Source organism: Danio rerio, chromosome 10 (assembly GCF_052040795.2).
Source record: "Danio rerio strain M-AB ecotype USA chromosome 10, GRCz13ab, whole genome shotgun sequence".
In the NCBI taxonomy this organism is placed as follows: domain Eukaryota; kingdom Metazoa; phylum Chordata; class Actinopteri; order Cypriniformes; family Danionidae; genus Danio; species Danio rerio.
Genome location: NC_141030.1, coordinates 9,295,001 through 9,319,388, shown reverse-complemented (window position 1 = coordinate 9,319,388; position 24,388 = coordinate 9,295,001). Strand labels below are relative to the sequence as shown.

Sequence of the window (24,388 nt, the reverse complement as noted above, 5' to 3'; positions counted from 1 at the left end):
AATGCAACTTTTAGTCAGCAAAATGTACAATAGGGATAGGGACCATCAAAATAAAGTCTTACCTGAAATTCTGAATTTATATTTTACATTGAGCAGTTCTTATTTTTTATATATTTCTGTATTTATATATTCATTTATTTTATAAATGTGAATTTGTCGTGTGACAGTTTTTCATTTCCAACTTTATTTATCACAGTTTTTATACTACACATATTCTCAGTTTGTTTCTTAAAATGGCAAAATACAAACCTGCAACTGCTCGTTTAGAATGCAAACGGGAAATTCATCCTTTAGTAATAGTCTTTAATACACATTTTGACTTCATATCTGTTATCCATTTGTCCAACTTTTGTTTCGTAAAGGGGTCTTGTTTCAGGAAAACATTTTCACACTAAATTAACATTTATTACACTGACTGCAGTGTATTGATGTGAGATAAAATTGTTTTAAAATCACCGTCTGTTATCTTATAATCCATAACAGTGTCCTAGAAAGATAAACACATACAGTACTATCGCTCTTAAACTAATTGGTACATGGTATATAAAAGAGGCACAACTTGGCAGCATAGTTTGTATGAAATGGCTCTGTGATGGTAATTGGATCACCTAATTAAATAATGGTATATTAAATATATATTTGTGCCAGTTAACATCTCAGTTCCCCATATGGTTTCCATTTGGTACATTTTTGGAAATCAAGGTACCCAAAACATAGCTTACCTGAATGTTGCAGGAAGAAAAACACTTCGCCCAAGTTCACTTGCATGGATGCTACGATATGTTAGCAAATTTGTATCAGTTGTTATTTGGGGATCAAAAGTCGATTACAAAGTTTGGATTCAAATCCATCAAGAAGAATTGTCATTCTGCTGACTCTTCTTTTCAGTTTAAAAGAACCAAACGATAATTCCACTCTCTCTCTCTCTCTCTCTCTCTCTCTCTTCAATTCAATTAAATTCACCATTATTTCTATAGCGCTTTTACAATGTAGATTGTGTCAAAGCAGCTTCACATAGAAGACCATAGTAAATTGAAACAGTGTCAGTTCAGTTTCAGTGTTGAAGTTCAGTTTAGTTCAGTTCAGTGTGGTTTAATATACACTGCTGAGAGTCCAAACACTGAAGAGCAAATCCATCGATGCGCAGCTCCACAAGTCCCAAACCAAGCAAGCCAGTGGCGAAAGTGCCGAGGAAAAACTTTACCAATTGGCAAAAGAGAAGAATTAAAAAACCTTGAGAGAAATCAGGCTCAGTTGGGCACGACCATTTCTCCTATGGTCAAACGTCTTCTGCAGAGCTGCTGTCTAGGCAGCGGAGGCTGGAGAGCGCTGGACGTCCATCGTGGAGAAGCTGCAGGTGGGAGAAGTCACCGGTTGGTGTACAGGCTGTCTCTTAAGGATTAATGCGAGGACTCGACTGTCACTGGGGTCTTACAAGGATCAGTCTCAGGCTCTTCACTCCTCCATAAACACCACAGCAGCTGCTCAGGATACGGCCTGGTCCAGGATTATGGAAACCTCAGGAATAATGAAAAAAAAAAAAAAGACATAACATAAGCGCAAATGCCGTTCAAATTATAATGTCTATAGGGAAGTGTTCCCGCTCTCTTGCTAATAATGATCAGATACAGCTTTATAACAGCTGGTTATGGTATGCCATGCTGAGCTATCTAAATCAGGGATGTCAAACTCATTTTAGCTCAGGTCACATGAAGTAAAATCTGTTCACAAGTGGGCCGAACTGGTAAAATCAAGGTATGCAGTATGCAACTTAAAAACAAGCGATGTATGTGAAGCTATGATGTGAAGATAGGTGGGGAGAGAGGAGTGTGCAACATATTTATAAAACAGGGGGCAGGAGGGGGGTGAGATGCGCGATTTCAAGGAAATTATCATTTGCTTGCGGGTATTCGGTAGAGGTGTGAACCTATACTGGTCTCACGGTTCGGTTCGGTTACGATTATCATGCCATCGATTCGGTTCAATTCGATATCACGGTGCATTGACGATGCTTTCCATATACAGTGTTATATTTTAGGGGGGAGGCTATAACATGCTGTCTGTATAAAAACACAGACACACAGCACCACACTGTCTCTCATTCAAACACATTCAAAAACATAGCATCAAACAAACAAACACACACAAACACACACACTTAAGCTCTCGCAACAGAGAGAGCTCGCGCTGAGCGGAGCAGAAAAAAGAAAAAAAAGAAAAAAGAAAAAAACACTTTTCCGACGGTCCCTTACTGAGAGCTCCTCTCAGCGCGAGCTCTGCCGGCTAAAGTAAACGCAGACTGCGAGGGCTTAAACGGAGCAGTGCTCGTAATGTCGAGCGAAAAAAAGAAAGACAGCTGTGAAACATAACCAGCTTTGTCTTTCTGTAGGAAACACATTTTAGATCTTTTTAGGGTAAGAGGTTTTTGAGTTATTGCCGTCTGTAACTGAATGTGTGTCAGGAAAATCGAAAACAAAACCAACTGAAGCGCGCTCATTTCTGGCGCCCTCCTGGATGTACACCGCCCTTAGCATTTGCCTACGGTGCCTATGACACGGGCCGGCCCTGAGTTGGCTGAGTGTTGTAAATACTCGCGCTCACCTCCCTCACGACAGAGCGCATAGGAGATAAATGACGTCAGTACATAATAACCGGTTATGATTATTACTGAATCGATACCGATTTGTCCGCATCTGCATCGCGGTGCACCGAAGAAACAATTAATTTTGACACCCCTAGTATTCGGGAGTCTTTATGAATATGCGGGAGATTCCCGGAACTGACTCGTGATATCTGGCATCTTTTAGTTATCACAAGCGCATCAATATCAGGCGTCACGTCCTGAGTGGCAGCCATTGTGCATTTGTTTTTTATTTATGCTCATTACGAAGAAAATTTGCTCACAAAGATATGTGGTTCCAAACATAGTGGCTAATTTGAATGAATTCGTACGATCTCATTCGTACAATTTAGTATGATTTGCTTATCCATCAATGGCGGTTGGGTTAGGGGTGTGGTTGGGTGCCACGCTTCCTTTTTAAAAAGGTACATTTTCATAAGACTAAACTCGTACAAATTAGCCACTAAACTGACAAAATGTACAATAGTTATGTTTCCTCGTGAGAAAACCTCAGTGTGTTATGACGGGGTATAGATGTGGTCTTTCTCTGTGAGAAGGCTGTCAAACTGACGCTGATTCAGGCTTCTGGATCGGATGAAATTAAAAATTTGCTGTCTGCCATCCAGTGGACACAATTAGAACAGCAGTTTCTTTTATTGAAAATTTGCAGCTCTTTTTTTAGACTTTACAGAATCATTTTTCGGGGTTGCATTAAACTCATTTAAACAGCCCGCGGGCTACGTTTGACATCCTTGATCTAAATAATGCACTATTACCATGTGAACATAATTATTAGTTTTCAGTGATCTTTAATCGAAATCAAACTGTTTGCTTTCACTCTAGAACAGAAATCCGAAGGACACAAATAAACCCCGCCCCCTACTTAATATTCTGTTTCATTTTGAAATATATCATCATGCTGAAATAAAAGTCTGCAGCAATTTTTGGTTCACACAGACTTTATTCCAGCTTAAGTTAACATAAGGATGGCACAGTGGCTCACTGGTTAGCACAGTCATCTCACAGCAAGAAGGTCACTGGTTCAAGTCCTGGCTAGGCCAGTTGGCATTTCTGTGTGGAGTTTGAATGTTCTCCCCATGTTCAAGTGGTTTTCCTCCAGGTGCTCTGGTTTTCCCCACAACTCAAAGACATGACTCTAGGTGAATTGGATGAACTAAATTCGCCATAGTATATGAGTAGGTGTGTGAATATAAAAGTGTATGGGTGTTTCCCAGTACTGGGTTGCTGCTGGAAGGGCATCTGCTACGTAAAACATATGCTGGAATAGTTGGTGGTTCATTCCGCTGTGGTGACCCCTGATAAATAAGGGACTAAGCCTTACTTGTCAGAAAAGTTTTAAACCTAATGCACACAAAGACATTGATGCACACATGGAGTTAGTTCTACTTGCTGTTATAGTCTACATGCTGTATGCATAATGACAATTATAGTCCACAACAGAAGTTTTGAGCTCCACTCTGAATTCATGTAAAGATAACAGATGTGTGACAGAAGGGATTTATTTTATTTTTGTTTCAGGAAAAGTCTACTTTATTTTTCTTTTTCATAGACAAAACATTGCTGAAAGCCTGCTATTGTTTTATCATGCTTTGTGCACATGCATTTTAGCATGATAAAGTGCAGCGGCATAGAGACTCAGTGGTTAGTACTATCGCCTTACAGCAAGAAGGTTGCTGGTTCGAGTCTCAGCTGTGTGTATTTTCCCCACGCTTGTGTGGGTTTCCTCCGGTTTCCCCCCACAGTCCGAAGGCATGCAATTGAATGAACTACATAGGCCGTCCGTGAATGTGAGATTGTAGGGGTGTTTCCCAGTACGGGGTTATGGCCGTAAGGGCATCCGCTGTGTAAAACATATGCTAGAACAATTGGTGGTTCATTCTGCTGTGGCAACTTCTGATAAATCAGAGACTAAGCCAAAGGAAAATAAATTAATGATTGTTAGTGCAGAATTGATGCTGTTAAGTTACTTGACTGAACTTTCTTTTAGCTTATTTAATACTGGGCTGGTTTAAAATAAAGAATCGTGTAAAGAATCTCAAAAACAAAGAGGAATTGATTCTCAGAATCGATTAAAGGATTAGAAATTGGAATTATTTTTTTCAAAATGTTGGAATCAAACGGTCCGTCTTAGCCCCAATCCTAATTGCTCTTTAGCCTTTCAATTTTCCCTTAGGGTTGTCTTGAATCTCTTATGGCGAAATGGTTAGAGTGAAATGCCAGATAGCAAGATTTTTTTTTCATAAGTGAGCAAGGAGAACCCAACATGCAAAAAAAGGCATTACTAGGGATTTTTGCTATAGACAAACATAATGCCGTTCATGTTTTGCGGTCAAGCTCACAACTGTAAAACAAATCTGTTATTTTACGTTTCTTTTCTGGCAGCCAAGGTTCCAAAAAAAAAAAAGTTAAATAACGGCAGTTAAATTACAGACATTTACTGTAAAATAACAAAAGGTAAATTACAGAAATTTACTGGAAATTTAAATGTGAGGAAATTTCTTTAATTTAAAGTCTGCTATTTTATGGTAAATGTCTGTAATTCAACTGCCGTCATTTTACATTTTTTTGCGATACCCTAGCTGCTGGGCGAGGCAGTGGTGCAGTAGGTAGTGCTGTCGCCTCACAGCAAGAAGGTCGCTGGTTCGAACTTCGGCTCAGTTGGCGTTTCTGTTTGCATGTTCTCCCTGCCTTCGCGTAGGTTTCCTCCGGGTGCTTCGGTTTCCTCCGGGTGCTCCGGTTTCCCCCACAGTCCAAAGACATGCGGTACAGGTGAATTGGGTAGGCTAAATTGTTCGTAATGTGTGAGTATGTGTGTGTATGTTTCCCAGAGATGGGTTGCGGCTGGAAGGGCATCCGCTGCATAAAAAATTGCTGGATAAGTTGGTGGTTCATTCTGCTGTGGCGACCCTGGATTAAAAAAAGAGACTAAGCCGACAAGAAAATGAATGAATGAAAACCCTAGCTGCTGGAAAAAAACATAAAATAATGGATTTTTTTTTTACAGTGTTTCAAAGAAACTTTTTGACAGCACGTCTGGTATAACGTTAATATTGTTGTCTTGTAGTTACATCCATGAGCACTGTGTAAATAATGATGATACTGTTTTGTACTTAGTGCAACATAATCCACCTGTTGTATGTTTTGTATGAAACAGGGATGTGTGAGGAAACCCTGAGGCTGATTTTTGAGCTGAAAATAAAAAAAGCGTTTTCTAAAGTCCAAACACAGTGCAAAAAAACTTTGCAAATAAGCAATATATTAAACATTAAGGGCAATTTGTACTTTGAGTAAATGCGATCAGGCCAGCGAAGCTTTCACGCAATCATACCCTACATACCCTTCACAATAAGCCGATTTTCCACTGCACACGACAAATGACAGACAGGAAGTCATTCATTTCCAAAGAAGTTCCGTTCATCTCTGTATGTGGAAAATTCGGATTCGATTTGAGCTGCGGATACATTGAAAGATGTAAACTCCTGCCACTAGACCGTATGAGAATGGATACCTGATGTGATATGCGAGTTTCTAACTGTAAAACCCAACAGTCAACTTTATCAAATGAAATGAGTGTAGTTAACTCCATTTACTAAATTTGAAAAGAGTTTTGAACTCAGTGTTGAAGGTAATAAGTTAATAAAATACCTCATTACTTCAACTTAAATGGAGTAAGTTCACAGTACTCAAATAGATTTTTTTAACTCAAATGGTTTGTTGCAATCGGTTTCCTCAAACAGTTTTGAGTTGCCTTAACTTATTGGGTTTTACAGTACTCAGTAGGTTTGAGTTTTCTTCATTTATTGGGTTTTCCTGTGATCAAATTGCTTCGTGTACTCAAATGGATTAAGTTCACAGTACTCATTAGGATTAATTTTTGAACTTAAAAGGTTTGTTGCAATTGGTTTCCTCAAATAGTTTGAGTTACCTTAACTTTTCGGGTTTTACAGTGTAGTATTCATTCATTCATTCAACCATGGTGAACACACAGAGATTAAAGGCTCTTACTTTTGCACTACTTTATTTCGAACACTGCAAGAATCAGCTTCTCTCCCATGGAGCACGACAAAACTGAAAATTCTGTGCGACTGCCACAAGGAAGTGTATTCCGACAGTCAAGTTTGAATGTCGTATGCACTGGAAAGGCGGCTATACCCTGACAGGTACCTCTAAAAAAAAATGTTAAAATGACGCAGAGCACAAAATCAAATTGGTCAGTTTGATAGCAGCGACAAATATGGGTGAGTCCTGTTGTGAAGCTCTGGATAGACAGGCTTACTTTTGTTTTGTGTTTATTTTATAATTAAAGTTGTTGAACGGGCTGTCGTTTCGCAAGTTTATAAGTTAGAGCAAAATATATAGAATACAGAAGTAAAATGCTCAATATGCCATTGGCTGCATGCAAGGTATGTCCTATGCGTTGTGGATAAGTAGTGGTGCCTAATTTCTAAGGTGAAGAATAATATTATAGGATGGAAATTGAATTGAATTGGTATTCAATGGAATTGAATATACCATAATATTCAATTCATGTTTATTTATATAGCGCTTTTTCACTGTAGATTGTGTCAAAGCAGCTTAACATAAAAGTTCTAATCAATTGAAACTGTGGAAGTTCACAGTTTTCCTCCTCATTTAAGTCTTCTTAAAGTTTCCCAGGTGAATAAAAAATAATTTGGCACAAGTGAAATCATTATATATTAGTAGCAAGGGCGTAGAATTGGCATGAACGGAGGGGACGTGTCCCCACCAATATGCCCAATTACTGAAATGTCCCTACCAATAATTTAATTGACCCGTAGTAACCTACAAGTGCATAAAGTCAAGTTCGCTATGAGTTCACTGTAATACTATTAACAAATTAATTGAAATTTGGGGGAAAAATGTATTGAATCACACACCTCTTTAAATATCTCTAAATTGATACCTTCTTAAAGCCAGACTGCAGTAAAATCATGTAAATTGACTTTTGCAGCAAGGGATGTGATTGTTCTTTGTATTATTGAGTATTTATTTTATATTATTAAGTACTTCATTCATGTTTTTTAAAGCTCAAAGCAAAATTTGTGCTGTTTAATGCAGCTTTAAGTATATCTGTCCTCACCAATGACGAGAGCACATCAACGCCCTTGATTAGTATTAGTTTGAAAACTATAAGATCTGGTAACCAATATAGGCTAACAGTGGATGCGAATTTGAAGAAGTGAATGATAACACGGCCTGCCAGATCTGCGTGAGGTGCAAGCGGTGTCTGTTGTCCCTCTATCGGGGAACTCGTAGAAATGCAGACATCTCCAAAGCGTCTGGTTAACAAGACTGAATAATGTGAAACGGGACATGCGCTGCACAGCTGTGTGAGTGTGTTTGTGTGTGGCTGCAGATGTCACTGCATTGATCGAAAGCCACACAGAACTGTCTTACTGAACAGAAACAGCCATCGGCTATTGAATAATGGCGAACATGCGCATGATCAGTTGCTTTTAATTCTTTGTTTGAACACTAAACGCTTTAAAGGTTACACATGAGTGTGTTGTTTTGCACGAGTCTCTAAATATGGTAGCCATAAAGAAAGTGTTTTTACCTTGTAGCGTTATGGAGAGACGTGATGAATCGCTCGACTTGATGTTGGATTTAGAGACATCTGCTGGTGAACGGTGGAAATGCACAACCATTTTATTCCTTCTCAGGAAGATGTTGTCTTTTGAGGGTAAATCTTTAAGAAAGCTTAAATGAAGAGGAAAAGTATGAATTTTTAATCAAATGTGACTTTAAGAGATTTTAATGCTGCTGTTTGAGTCTTGGAATAAACACAAAGCGTGATGTGTGTGTTTCCTGGGCGCGGGTCAGCTGACCTCAAGCGGAACCAATCAGATTTTGGCTGTCAGGAAGACAAACCGAGATCTGCGCGAGTCTGAAGTTTACATGTGTTCACGCAACATTCATACATGAATACCGAGGTAAGACTGCTTTCCAAATCATTCATACACTTTACATTTTATGATCAATAATGTGCTGAGCGAAAATACGAAACTATTTACGTTTACGCTAGCGATAATGATTTCAATGAAGTTGAATGTCCTGAGCTTTTACAAACTGTCGATTTGTGCTGTGATGTTTATTTAACGTTGCTCGTTAATCAGGTGTCGGTGCTGTACTTTGCCAAAAGTGCCGAATTAACGGGACTTAAAGCGGAGATTATTACCGTTCCTTCAAACATATCGTCTGTGCAGCTCTGGCAGGATTTGGAGAACAGACACCCAAGGTGAATTATTAATAAACTACATTTATATTTGTGTTCAGATGATGTTTAATGCTACATTGCGATGAAATTAACGCTGTTAAACTAGAAAGCTCTCTTTAAATGAATAAAAAGGATCATGTGATCTGATAGTTCATTTAACCGCAGTCAAGTGAGCCGCCACATAAGAACAACCGGTCAAGCTAGCCACCTCCAGTATTTTAATGCACTTCTGTTTGAGGAATTACGGTACAGAAGCTAGAGCAGTCAAAAACCTCACAAAGACATATATTTCAGCGGTTATTGGCCAAATGTGTCTAGTAAAAAGAAAACATGCATTCATTAAATCATAAATGTACCTTTTAAAATAAATATGAAAATATAGAACATTGAAATACATTTATTGCAGAGTTTTTTTTGAAGTTTTGCAAAAGTCTGCCATAATAATTTAACACTGATTGAATTCATGCTTTTTCACTGATATTAATAATTTCTTTAGACTTGACATTACATTTATGTCAATTTACAAGGCAAAAACAAAATGAAGTCTGCAAAAAACACCTGTTTTTTACTGCTATTGCTGAGAATTCTGCCATAGTTGACATAAAATATTCAATTAATTCTATTTCAGGATGACCTTGAATCAATTTCCATGCCAAAGGTGATTGGCATTTGCAGCTGAATATGGTAGAAAAATAAAGGCAAAGTCTGCAAGAATACATCACTGATCATTTTCTGTTTTTTATACATGCACTAATAAAATAATAAAATGACAAGACATTTCAATAAATTCTAATTCAGGATGACCTTGATTCTTTCCATGGGAAATTTTATTGGCATTTACAGCTGAATATGGCAGAAAAATAAAGTGTGGAGAAGTACATTACATCACTGATTTTTTTTCTTGCTTTTGAGTTGACATGAAATATTCAATGAACTCTGAATCAGGATGGCCTTGACTCTTTACACACCAACTTTCATATAGAATTACTGCTGAATTTGGCAGAAAAATGGAGACAAAGCAAAAAAATTACATCACATCATCTTCTGCTTTATTTACCTACACTATTGAAATTCTGTTAGAGTTGACAAAAAATGTCTAATCAATTCTAATTCAGTATGCCCCTGACTCTCCCCATGCCAACATTCTTAATGATTTACTGCTGAATTTGGCAGAAAAATAAAGATAAAGTATGGAGAAGTACATTACATCACTGATCATTTCTTGCATTTTCTACTGCTATAATTAAAAATTCTTCAAAGTTGACATGAAATATTCAATAAATTCTCATTTAGGAGGACACTGACTCTTTACATACCAACTTTCACATAGAAATACTGCTGAATTTGGCAGAAAAATAAGGACAAAGTCTGTAAAAATATTACATCACTGATCATTTCTTGCATTTTCTACTGCTATAATTAAAAATTCTTCAGAGTTGACATGAAATAATTAATAAATTCTCATTTAGGAGGACACTGACTCTTTACATACCAACTTTCACATAGAAATACTGCTGAATTTGGCAGAAAAATAAAGATCAAGTATAGAGTAGTACATTACATCACTGATCATTTCTTGCTTTTTCAAGTCATATAATTAAAAATTCTTCAGAGTTGACATAAAATAATTAATAAATTCTCATTTAGAAGGACACTGACTCTTTACATACCAACTTTCACATAGAAATACTGCTGAATTTGGCAAAAAAGATGAGACAAAGTCTGCAAAAAAATTACATCACTGATCATTTCTTGCATTTTCTACTGCTATAATTAAAAATTCTTCAGAGTTGACATGAAATAATTAATAAATTCTCATTTAGGAGGACACTGACTCTTTACATACCAACTTTCACATAGAAATACTGCTGAATTTGGCAGAAAAGATGAGACAAAGTCTGCAAAAAAATTACATCACTGATCATTTCTTGCATTTTCTACTGCTATAATTAAAAATTCTTCAGAGTTGACATGAAATAAATAATAAATTCTCATTTAGGAGGACACTGACTCTTTACATACCAACTTTCATATAGAAATACTGCTGAATTTGGCAGAAAAATGGAGACAAATTCTGCCAAAAAAATTACATCACTGATCCTTTCTTGCTTTTTCTACGGCTATAACTAAAATTCCTTCAGAGTTGACATGAAATATTCAATAAATTCTCATTTAGGAGGACACTGACTCTTTACATACCAACTTTCATATAGAAATACTGCTGAATTTGGCAGAAAAATAAGAACAAAGTATAGAGTAGTACATTACATCACTGTTCATTTCTTGCTTTTTCAAGTCATATAATCAAAAATTCTTCAAAGTTGACATGAAATAGTCAATAAATTCTCATTTAGGAGGACACTGACTCTTTACATACCAACTTTCATATAGAAATACTGCTAAATTTGGCAGAAAAATGGAGACAAATTCTGCCAAAAAAATTACATCACTGATCCTTTCTTGCTTTTTCTACTGCTATAACTAAAATTCCTTCGGAGTTGACATGAAATATTCAATAAATTCAATAAAGAATAAAGAATAAAAATTCAATAAAGAAATACTGCTGAATTTGGCAGAAAAATAAAGATAAAATATGCAAAAGTACATTATATCACTGATCATTTCTTGCTTTTCTACTGCTATTACAGTCGACAGAAAATAATAAATAAATTCTCATTTAGTATGAAACTGACTCTTTACATATTAACTCTAGGCTATACAACTGAATTTGGCAGAAAATTAAACATAAAAATCTGCAATAATGCATTTCTGACCGTTTCCTGCTTGTCTACTGCTATTTATTGAAATTCTCTCAGTTGGCAAGAACTGTTCAACAATTTATTCTTCAAAATGACCTTGACTGCCAACATGCATCACTGATTATAACAGATTTTTTTCTTATGGCTTTTTATGCTTTGGCGTTAACATGATGTTTTTGATAAATACTCTTAAAAATAAGATTCTGTCTATTTTAAGTTTCAGACGGTTTTATGGTGAACATTTTATATAAAGTATCTTAAAATACATTACAACACACCTAATTTCATATTCTTTATTCAATTATTTTCTTTTCAGCTTAGTCACTTTATTAATACAGGGTCGCCACAGTGGAATGTACCGCCAACTTATCCATCACGTTTTACACAGTGGATGAACTTCCAGCTGCAACCCATCACTGGGAAACACCCATACACATCCAATCACACATACACTATGGCCAATTTAGCTTACTCAATTCCCCTATAGCAGGTCTTTGGACTTGTGGGAGAAACTGCAGCATCCTGAAGAAATCCACAAGGACAAGGGGAGAACACGCAAACTCCACACAGAAATGCCAATTGACCCAGCTGAGGTTTGAACCAGCGACCTTCTTGCTGTGAAGTAATCATGCAACCCACTGCGCCACCTTACGCCCTAGTCTACAATTATTTTTTTTATTCAATTTCATTTTTTGCAATATGAGTTGCATGAGGACATTTGAGGACAAACTAATAGCTTATTTGCTTACAATTGTTCATCTTTTTCTTAGCCTACTTAATTTACATTGAAAGATATGTCCTTTCTGTGGCGACCCGATTAGTCAGGGACTACGTAAAATGAATGAATGAATGAATGATGTTTACTTTCTTTTTATAATATTATTAAGAATCTTCCATATTTTTGTATATTGTTAACAAAATAAAAACCACTTACAATAACATTTACTTTTATATAGCCAGGATACAAATGATTTATTTATTGTCTAAAAAATTACATTTGGTTTCAGAAATTAAATTTAACAAAAGTGATTACTTTTATTTTTTAAAAATTACTTTTAACATTATACTCAAAACACTTTGGAAATTGTGCATATAGGCCTAAAAAAAGCAACGTAGGCTATAGCCTACTGTTTAAATTAAAAACATTCTGAAGACAAATTTTCACAAGCTTCAGAAAACTTTTTCAACTTGTAAATCATAGTAAATGATTTTGGCCTAATGACTGAACCTGCGTTTTAAGTTGGTTAACATTGGTTTTGGATAAATCTTTTTTCCTTCTGCACAATGTTCTCTTGCACACTTTATTTTTCTAAAAAAAAATCAGCTGTAAATGCTATAAATTTAAATCTAAATAAAAAAATGCCATGGAAAGAGTCAATGTCATCCTCATTTAGAATTTATTAATTATTTCATGTCAACTCTGAAGGAATTTTAGTTATAGCAGTAGAAAAAGCAAGAAATGATCAGTGATGTAATTTTTTTGGTAGACTTTGTCTCCATTTTTCTGCCAAATTCAGCAGTATTTCTATATGAAAGTTGGTATGTAAAGAGTCAGTGTCCTCCTAAATGAGAATTTATTGATTATTTCTTGTCAACTGTGAAGGAATTTTAATTACAGCACTAAAAAAAACAGGAAATGATCAGTGATGTAATATTTTTACAGACTTTGTCCTAATTTTCCTGCCAAATTCAGCAGTATTTCTATGGGAAAGTTGGTATGTAAAGAGTCAGTGTCCTCCTAAATGAGAATTTATTGAATATTTCATGTCAACTCTGAAGGAATTTTAGTTATAGCAGTCGAAAAAGCAAGAAAGGATCAGTGATGTAATTTTTTTGGCAGACTTTGTCTCCATTTTTCTGCCAAATTCAGCAGTATTTCTATATGAAAGTTGGTATGTAAAGAGTCAGTGTCCTCCTAAATGAGAATTTATTGAATATTTCATGTAAACTTTGAAGAATTTTTAATTATATGACTTGAAAAAGCAAGAAATAATCAGTGATGTAATGTACTACTCTATACTTGATCTTTATTTTTCTGCCAAATTCAGCAGTATTTCTATGTGAAAGTTGGTATGTAAAGAGTCAGTGTCCTCCTAAATGAGAATTTATTGAATATTTCATGTCAACTCTGAAGAATTTTTAATTATATGACTTGAAAAAGCAAGAAATGATCAGTGATGTAATGTACTACTCTATACTTTGTCCTTATTTTTCTGCCAAATTCAGCAGTATTTCTATGTGAAAGTTGGTATGTAAAGAGTCAGTGTCCTCCTAAATGAGAATTTATTGAATATTTCATGTCAACTCTGAAGAATTTTTAATTATATGACTTGAAAAAGCAAGAAATGATCAGTGATGTAATGTACTACTCTATACTTTGTCCTTATTTTTCTGCCAAATTCAGCAGTATTTCTATATGAAAGTTGGTATGTAAAGAGTCAGTGTCCTCCTAAATGAGAATTTATTATTTATTTCATGTCAACTCTGAAGAATTTTTAATTATAGCAGTAGAAAATGCAAGAAATGATCAGTGATGTAATATTTTTACAGACTTTGTCCTTATTTTTCTGCCAAATTCAGCAGTATTTCTATGTGAAAGTTGGTATGTAAAGAGTCAGTGTCCTCCTAAATGAGAATTTATTGAATATTTCATGTCAACTTTGAAGAATTTTTAATTATATGACTTGAAAAAGCAAGAAATGATCAGTGATGTAATGTACTACTCTATACTTTGTCCTTATTTTTCTGCCAAATTCAGCAGTATTTCTATGTGAAAGTTGGTATGTAAAGAGTCAGTGTCCTCCTAAATGAGAATTTATTGAATATTTCATGTCAACTCTGAAGAATTTTTAATTATAGCAGTAGAAAATGCAAGAAATGATCAGTGATGTAATTTTTTTGCAGACTTTGTCTCATCTTTTTTGCCAAATTCAGCAGTATTTCTATGTGAAAGTTGGTATGTAAAGAGTCAGTGTCCTTCTAAATGAGAATTTATTAATTATTTCATGTCAACTTTGAAGAATTTTTAATTATAGCAGTAGAAAATGCAAGAAATGATCAGTGATGTAATGTACTTCTCCATACTTTATCTTTATTTTTCTGCCAAATTCAGCAGTAAATCATTAAGAATGTTGGCATGGGGAGAGTCAGGGGCATACTGAATTAGAATTGATTAGACATTTTTTGTCAACTCTAACAGAATTTCAATAGTGTAGGTAAATAAAGCAGAAGATGATGTGATGTAATTTTTTTGCTTTGTCTCCATTTTTCTGCCAAATTCAGCAGTAATTCTATATGAAAGTTGGTGTGTAAAGAGTCAAGGCCATCCTGATTCAGAGTTCATTGAATATTTCATGTCAACTCAAAAGCAAGAAAAAAAATCAGTGATGTAATGTACTTCTCCACACTTTATTTTTCTGCCATATTCAGCTGTAAATGCCAATAAAATTTCCCATGGAAAGAATCAAGGTCATCCTGAATTAGAATTTATTGAAATGTCTTGTCATTTTATTATTTTATTAGTGCATGTATAAAAAAACAGAAAATGATCAGTGATGTATTCTTGCAGACTTTGCCTTTATTTTTCTACCATATTCAGCTGCAAATGCCAATCACCTTTGGCATGGAAATTGATTCAAGGTCATCCTGAAATAGAATTAATTGAATATTTCATGTCAACTATGGCAGAATTCTCAGCAATAGCAGTAAAAAACAGGTGTTTTTTGCAGACTTCATTTTGTTTTTGCCTTGTAAATTGACATAAATGTAATGTCAAGTCTAAAGAAATTATTAATATCAGTGAAAAAAGCATGAATTCAATCAGTGTTAAATTATTATGGCAGACTTTTGCAAAACTTCAAAAAACTCTGCAATAAATGTATTTCAATGTTCTATATTTTCATATTTATTTTAAAAGGTACATTTATGATTTAATGAATGCATGTTTTCTTTTTACTAGACACATTTGGCCAATAACCGCTGAAATATATGTCTTTGTAATGTTTTTGACTGCTCTAGCTTCTGTACCGTAATTCCTCAAACAGAAGTGCATTAAAATACTGGAGGTGGCTAGCTTGACCGGTTGTTCTTATGTGGCGGCTCACTTGACTGCGGTTTCATTTAGGCGTCACGCATGAGTCTAGTTAACTGAAAATAATGATCGTTATTATTACTTTTCTCATGACAAACCAAACATAACTAAGAATTTAAAGGCAATTTATTTATTTTATTGGGAAATATTATATTCACAAATGTTCATTTTCTTCATCATTACCGAATGTGCAGAATTTTCTTTGTGACTTGTTTAATTACTACTTTACAAAATGTTTACAGCAAAAAAAGTGTAAAATCTGTGAAATTTCATAAGGATTTTGTAAATATTATTTAATTTGATAGTTTGCCTCTGTACATTGTTTCTTTATTATTATTTAATTTATTTATATATAATTTTCCTTGTTTATTATAGTACTTGATGCCATCTTATGGTTCATATGATTGTATTGTAAAATACAATAAAATGTTTGCTATTTAATGCACACTTATTATTGCATAAATTGCATATTTATTTATTATTCCGTGCATGTTTACCGATAAATAATTGAGAGCTTTATAAATGTATTTTTTTATTATAATAATTAATCTTTGTTGTTACTTGAGAACAAACATATTTGCATATACATATATTTTTTTATTGTTTATTGTATTTTCTTTGAAAACTATGAATCAGAAATAATGATTTTATTAAGCCAAAAGACAAATAATTATGAACATTTAAAATGGTTGTTTTTACACATTGTTCTATCCATCCATCCATCCATCCATCCATCCATCCATCCATCCATCCATCCATCCATCCATCCATCCATCCAATCGTATTTAAATAGTGTTTTATTTGTCCATTAGTTGTATTATATGTATTAGTTAATGTATAAATTATAAATATGTTTTATATATTATTTGTTTATATAGTATTAATAAATATGGGATTTGTGTGTAAATTTGAATAATAGTGAGCAACGCATAAATATAATTTGCTGAAAAATTCTATCAATTCCTTTATGAATAATAATTCTATTAATTGTTGTTTTTTATGTAATAAATCTGGATATTTTTTTTAATTCATAAATTAGATCAAGTATCTGTATTTGATCTGAATCAAATAAAAAAAAATACAAATTAAGACCTTTTCTTTTTCTTACCGATTTTGTTTGTAAAATTTAATTTTATGTTTATACATCTCTCCATTACATACCATGCTTACCATTTATTACTGAAATGTGGTGTGTCGTTTTCAGGCTCTCTGTGCTGCGGGGTAAGGTGGTTCTGGCTGTGCGTCAGGAGTTTGTGTCTCTTTGTGAGCAGCCGCTAAGCCTCAGGGACGGAGACGAGCTGGCCATCATCCCGCCACTCAGTGGAGGATAAACTAACTCCAGAGGTGGCCAGCAAATCTCACACCTGTTTGATTTTACTTTGCTACATAGTAGTGTAGGCTGTTGATGGTGTCACCAGCACCTGATTTAATTTTATATTAAAAGTTAATCTACAGCTTTTACCCCTAGGAGGTTTTTTATAAATAATAAATACAGAAACAAGTGGTACACAATTTTTTAAAACATGAACATTATTTATGGCTACAAGTTTGTTGATTTGTTTGAATATTTGGTGGCTTTTTAAAAATTATTATAAATTGCTAATGATTTTAAGTAGTAAAAATTTACATCTTTAACACAACATTTAATGCTTGATATATACAGTTGAAGTCACAGTGATTAGCCCTTCTGTGAATATCTTTGATTTCTTTTTTTTATTATTTTCCAAATGATGTTTAACAGAGCAAGGAATTTTTCACAGTATTTCCTATAGTATTTTTTTCTTATGGAGAAATTCTTATTTTTTTGTATTTCAACCACAATAAAAGCAGTTTTACATAAAAAAAAACTATTTTAACGTCAATATTATTAACCCCTGAAGCAATATTTTTAAGATTTTCTACAGAACAAAAGCACTGTTATTCTATAATTTGCATAATTACCCTAACTCGCCTAATTAACCTTGCTAAGCCTTTAAATGTCTCTTTAAGCTGAATACTAGGATCTTAAAAAAATATATATCTAGTAAAATATTATGTGCTGTCATCACGGCAAAGATAAACAAAATCAGTTATTAGAACTATTTATATGTTTAGAAATGTGTCTTCTTTCCGTTAAACAGAAATTTGGGAAATAAATATACAGGGGGCTAATAAGTCAGGAGAGCAAATGATTCTAAATTTATATCTTAGCTCTATGCATGTAATATTAATAATTGGACATTAAAAATTTAACATTTTATTGGCTCTGTTTTGTTCTTTGCATACTGAAAAATAGTTTTTATCTAATCTAATAATGCAAGTTATGTCTATTAGAAATGCATATTTGAGAGTAGCTTGAGTTCAGAGTAACTGGAGTTAAGATAAAGATTCAAATTTATTTTCATTAACAAAACAGTAGCATCTGTAAAAAAACAGCCTCATCTGTTGTACATTTATACAGTAGATCATCATCCAACAACCTCACTGCTGACACCCCCCTTTAAAAGAAATCTCTAAAGAACACAAATGCAGTATATAAGACTTATCAAAAATATTGTTATTATTACATTGCACATTTAATAAATGAATAACAATTTAAATATTCCACATTTCTGCCAATTTGTTCCTGTTAGTGTTGCTACAGCAAAACTATAGAATAATCTGATGAGTTGTGGGAGGAAATAAAAGCTTTTGATCATCGTTGCATAATATTTCAGATCTTCTTTACCTTATTGTTGTGGAGATTTGCTGCACTGTTTCATTTGGCTTTAAACTAGTTTAATTTGGGGTTTGCATTCACTCTAATTCTCAGAGTGCTGTCTTTGCTGTTGAATCATGCCGATAAACAGTTTGTGTGATGCACAGTTCAAATAAATAGCACTGTTTTGTTTCAATTTGGTGCATTCGGCGATATCTCTTGTACACAACAGAATATCATTGCTTATCAGTTTACGATCTATAGCATCTTATACTCACACTAGCTGGAAAGATAGTGGCAAAATGCATTATATTATATTATATTATATTATATTATATTATATTATATTATATTATATTATATTATATTATAATATATATTTGCTTTTTGTTGGGGCAGTGTGCTTTTTGTTCAGTGGCGCAGTAGATAGTGCTGTCGCCTCACAGCAATAAGGTCACTGGTTCGAACCTCGGCTCAGTTGGCGTTTCTGTGTGGAGTTTGCATGTTCTCCCTGCCTTTGCGTGGGTTTCCTCCGGGTGCTCCGGTTTCCGCCACAGTCCAAAGACATGCGGTACAGGTGAATTGGGTAGGCTAAATTGTCCATAGTGTATGAGTGTGTGTGTGGATGTTTCCCAGAGATGGGTTGCGGCTGGAAGGGCATCAGCTGCGTAAAAACTGAAAAACTTCGACAAGAAAATGAATGAATGAATATTTGCTTTTTTTGTACAGGTATGGCTGCCGATGGGGGTCGAGATCTAATAACTCTCACCACTGACAAACTTTCTGCTGACAGAGTGTCTGAATCGGTTACATGTCCTTCCTGTGGTGCTGTTTCTCTGTTCATTGGTCAGTCTGTCCTACATTGCACTGTACATACACAGTTCAGTTAAATTACAAGTCATTTTTAACTTGTATTAAATTAAACAGATTTTAAACATCAAGGTAAATCTTGACAACATATGTTTTTGTTATTTTAACTTAAATTATCCTCACTTTAATTAAATGAGTAAATTACTGTATGTATCAGCTTACTGTACTTTAATATAATGCTTTAAGTGAGCTAATGTAATGTAAATTGATTTCACTCAACTTAAAATGTAATGCCTGTTTCACACCGCAAGCGTCAGCGGCGCGTGAGCAGAGCGTGAGCAGCGCGTGTGTTTTCGGCGTCTATGTTATCAGATTAGAGCTTTCATACCGCACGCAGCAGCAGCGTGTCAGAGCGAGGCGTGAGCAGAGCGTGAAGCAGCAGTGCAACGATAGTTTCGGCGCTGGGTCTATTTTTGACCCGCTGCTCATGCTCAATTAAAGTGACAGTGCATTGATAATGACCAAAACACATTGAATGACAGTAAAAAGTAGCAATTTTACCCAATAAATGCGTTAATAATGTCAAATGGTTTATATATAGTCATTCAAATGAACTTAAAACGATTAAAAATGGCAACAAACATTTATTTAGCCCCGAACTACAAAACCAAATGTAAAACAATTTTAGTATCAGTTTTGCTTAAGTTGCACACTAGTGTTGTAGGAGAGGGGAAATAGAATATTTACGGGATTTGTAGTCCATAGCGAAGTGTATTGTGGGTAGTGTAGTTCGACACGCATGCTGGATTATGTGAGCTCGCTGTGTTCTGTGCAGCTGAGCAGAGGAAGAAAGTTTTAATCGGCTTTGTTTTATGATCACTCGAGTTATTCCTACCGGGAGCTGTTTGCACTGTGAATCTGACAACACGAAAATAAGTAAAAGAATGGCATGCATTGGTTACTTTTGTCCGTCTCATCCTCTGCACGAGCATGAATTTATGAGCTGTTATTCTGCTGGACATCACTGAAGCGGAGAAATTAACACTAGTTTGATCATGTATAAATATCATTATAACTATATTGTATAAATATTATTATAACTAGGTCTACAGCAACCTGACAATCAAAAAACAAATGACATGATATCACAGGCGATTGTCCTCTGACTGTAGACACTTCTCATATAGCTTGAGAAGCATACAGTACTATTTGATCTATAATATTTGTAAAATAAACAATTGCAGGTTAAAGAAACAGCATAGGAGGGGCCTTGGTGCAAATGAAAAGTTTAAAAAGTGTATTTGTATATAGAGAGACATGGGTAACTAGATAGAATAGACAGAGATAGGCTGATCTCTGCAGCAGCTGTCGAAGAGCTGCGCGCTGCAGACGCAGCTGGTGTGAAAGGCAAACGCCTGCGTGCTGCTACTGCTCGACATACGCGCTGCGCACGCTCTGCTCACGCGCCGCTGACGCTTGCGGTGTGAAACAGGCGTAAGACATCAACTCAAATTTTGCAGTGTAACTGGTTTATTTCTTACATTTTCATTTAACTCAATTCATTTTTTGCAATGTAAATTGTAATAAAGCAGCTTAACATAGATGGAACACATAGTGTCGAGTCGATTATTATTATTTTTTTCCAGGTGCATATTAATTTATATGCTGTACATACTGTTCTCATGCAGGGACTACCAGAGATAATTTCGAGGGTAAGAAAGTGGTCCGGCTTGAATACGAGGCCTACGCTCCAATGGCAGAGTCTGAACTGAAGAAGATCTGCAGTCACATCAGGACAAAGTGGCCCAGTGTGAGACACATTAACATACAACACCGACTCGGGTGAGGAGCCATGCATGATGTCTGAGGTAGAGATGTCAACGAACAGTTAAATAAGGGATAATGTACATCTCGTCTGTTGTTCTAACAGAATTAACCCCGACACGCTTAAGCAGTCTTTGGGGCTTACTTTTAAATCTAACATATTGCAATCTTGCTTTAGTTCTTTCAAAATATAATTGACATGCTTGCATTTTCCAAGCGCACCTAGTTGAACACATCCCCAAGTTTTCAGAATGCCACAAGTGCACCGCAAGTCATGTGACAAGAACCAACAAATAAGCTTCAATACTTTGTATGGAATACACACATTTCATTATTGACAGTAGACTAATTAGATCAGACAAACACGCATCACCTAAACACTGCCGTGCTTTTAAATTTTCTCCATAAATAAAACTTGTATCAGATCTGCAGCAATGGTTTGTCATCTTCAGTGAAAACTGTTGATGGTTGCCTAGCAATAAAGGACGCCCCCAGGAGCGTAAGTGTGTTGAAAAATGGTAGAGTAAAGGCTGATTTATACTTCTGCGTCAAATGCCGGTGTATGCCACGGCGCTGACGCATAGCCCTTCGCCGTGGCTGTTGGCATCGCTGACGTGCACCTCTCAAAAAATGTAACTATACGTCACAACGACGCGTAGCGCAAGCTCTGTGATTGGTCGGCTTGACCGAGAGCTGTGCGAGCGGCGCTAGCCCAATGTAACGATTGTTTACAAGTGTGGAGTCCCGTGAAGGAGCTCCGGATGGAAAGTTTTGTGTTTACCTTATAGTTAAAGTTCTTGCACGTTCGCTGGTTCCTGCCTCCAAATGAGCGAGTTTGAACCACTTGTACATCCAGGAAGTGTTCAGGAAAAGCAAAACAGCAGCGAAGGAATTCGACACAGAGGAACATTTACACCTCACTGCCAACTAGCGTTTCGGAAGTGTTAATGCAGACCAACAGAGACAGCGCGCAGAAGTATAAATGCACAGCTATGGGCGTTAATGCTTTCCTTGCACTTTTAGACATGATATGGGAATTGCCCCTTAATGTGCTACTTTGTGCTACTTTTTTAATTTCAAGAGTTGACACTCAGCTGATGATTGCAAATAAAGTGTATTTGGCATGCTGTCCTGGGAGAGAGCCCTGAGCTCAGAATATCCTTGAGGCTGGGGCTCCCTCCCGTTTGAAGGGCGAGAGAAGAGTTTGAGCTCGGGTAGATCTCAAGAACTCGCCTGCTTGTGAACTGCTGAGATAAATTTGACTAAGAGTTGCCTTAGGATACTATTTTGAAGTAGTCAGTTTGCTTGTGGTGTATGTTTTTGGGCAGTGGGAGGAAACCAGAAAACCCGGGGGGAAACCAACGCAAACACGGGGAGAACATGCAAACTCCGCACTTTGATTGGTGCAATAAACTGAGCTGATGCAGTACCAGCTGTGGTACTGTGAAATCAGTTTATAAATAAACCACACTTGGGCTGGGGTTGCTTGTTTGTAATTATATGAAAAGCAGATTTTTGAACATTGATCGGAGCTGTATAAATCTACTACTGTACTGTAGCTCTTCACTGAAACAAAGCATCCAAAAAGAAAAACTGCTGGATGCAGCATACACTAACTTCACTATTATTACTTGCAAAATGGTGTCAACAATTTATGTATGTTTGTACATGTGGATATTTCATTGGTAAATATCACTCAAAGTCCTCAAATGAGCCTTTGTTATTAGTGTAATCGGTTGTTATCGGGGAGTAATATGCCATGGAATGTCGTGGTTGACCAATCAGAATCAAGTATTGTTCATTGTGTTGTGTTTTAGTGTGTTAAAATGTGCTGTGTCCACTGTGAACAGCATTATCTTAACTTCAATTGCCTTAAATGGATTATTATATCATCTACTGTAAATCTGTTAGTACATTCATTCGTTTTCTCGTTGGCTTAGTCTCTTTATTAATCCAGGGTCACCACAGCGGAATAAACCACCAACTTTTCCAGCATGTTTTTACGCAGCGGATGCCCTTTCAGCCGCAACCCATCTCTGGGAACCATCCACACACTCTCATTCGCACACACATTCATACACTACGGACAATTTAGCCTACTCAATTCACCTGTACCACATATCTTTGGGCTGTGGGGGAAACCGGAGCACATGGGGGAAACCCACGCGGACGCAGGGAGAACATGCAAACTCCACACAGAAACGCCAACTGAGTCGAGGCTCGAACCAGCGACCTTAGTGCTGTGAGGCGACAGCACTACCTACTGCGCCACTGCATTGCCCACTCAGTACATTTAGAACATGAACACATGCAAATATTGAAATATGATTCATGTGGGGTGCATAAAGGCAGATGAAGAGGGCTCATCATAACTAAATGACATAACCCTTTAACATCATGACTAAACATCATCTTTTTTGCATACTACACACATTTAAGAAGAAAACAACAGACTTACAGTAACAAACTATGGACAAATAGGTTGCCAGTGTGTGCATCTGACCATTAGTCATTCCATTTAATAGTTCAATGGTTTAATAATCGTTCACTGATTCCTTTTAAGATTTCTTTTGTGTTTCGACTGTCATGCAAATCCTGTGATGCCAGTGACAATGACGTCTTGCATTATTATGGTTAAAGTTTAAAAGATAGTTTATTTATGGGTAAATGATTGAATATTTGTGGTCATTTTCATCCCTATTGTAAAGTACATGTTGTGCTCTTTCACAGTCTGGTTCCTGTAACCGAAGCGAGTGTTATTATTGGCATCTCATCACCGCACAGAAGTGATTCCCTGGAAGCGCTCAAATATTGCATCGACACGCTCAAAGCTACTGTGCCAATCTGGAAAAAGGTTTGAACATACTCTAACAGTGTGCAAAAACTGTAGTAAAAATGGAAAAAATGTTCTTGAGAATATTGTTGAACAATCCCTCTTAATACAGATCCACGAAAATGACTAAAATATCTGGATTCTGCATGCCAGACCAGTAGGTCGTGATGTCTCTTTGTAAAGAAGCTTGTTGCGACCATAGAATTAACACATAATTACTTAAGAAAACACATGCAATAAAAAAAATCTTCACAATGCAAACAATTTATGAAAACAGGCTGCATTTTCCCACAACACAAACAATTTACATAAACACGCTGCATTTTCCCACAACGCAAACAATTTACATAAACACGCTGCATTTTCCCACAACGCAAACAATTTACATAAACACGCTGCATTTTCCCACAACACAAACAATTTACATAAACACGCTGCATTTTCCCACAACGCAAACAATTTACATAAACACGCTGCATTTTCCCACAACACAAACAATTTACATAAACACGCTGC

The 24,388-nt window shown here is 35.7% G+C and overlaps 3 protein-coding genes and 1 long non-coding RNA gene across 4 annotated transcripts in view; 3 read left to right on the top strand and 1 right to left on the bottom strand.

Annotated features, from left to right (window-relative positions):
* Positions 1-24,388, top strand: part of tctn1 (tectonic family member 1) — an 845,382-nt gene that overhangs the window by 258,936 nt on the left and 562,058 nt on the right. The window lies entirely within an intron of this gene.
* LOC147841967 (uncharacterized) lies at positions 162-8,497 on the bottom strand. Its single transcript, XR_015500807.1, has 2 exons — positions 8,220-8,497; positions 162-1,518 (listed from the first exon to the last, which is right to left on the bottom strand). It is a non-coding gene; the product is annotated as an uncharacterized LOC147841967 (long non-coding RNA).
* Positions 8,546-17,072, top strand: LOC147841966 (molybdenum cofactor synthesis 2). The gene is made up of 3 exons (XM_087270199.1): positions 8,546-8,595; positions 8,779-8,900; positions 16,933-17,072. Exons 1-3 carry the CDS (start codon positions 8,584-8,586, stop codon positions 17,057-17,059), a joined length of 261 nt encoding a protein of 86 aa, XP_087126325.1. The 5' UTR covers positions 8,546-8,583; the 3' UTR covers positions 17,060-17,072.
* The window catches only part of mocs2 (molybdenum cofactor synthesis 2), a 20,997-nt gene continuing 5,154 nt past the window's right edge, over positions 8,546-24,388 (top strand). The window contains 5 exon segments of the mRNA NM_001444306.1: positions 8,546-8,595; positions 16,933-17,072; positions 19,135-19,251; positions 20,904-21,057; positions 23,770-23,893. Coding sequence (NP_001431235.1) covers positions 19,137-19,251; positions 20,904-21,057; positions 23,770-23,893 — 393 coding nt within the window. The 5' untranslated portion in view covers positions 8,546-8,595; positions 16,933-17,072; positions 19,135-19,136.

What these genes read in the sequence shown, in the direction of transcription:
- LOC147841966 (XM_087270199.1), top strand. An exon ending in TTGGAGAACAGACACCCAAG is followed by an intron (nt 8,901 to 16,932) that starts GTGAATTATTAA and finishes TGTCGTTTTCAG; the next exon opens with GCTCTCTGTGCTGCGGGGTA.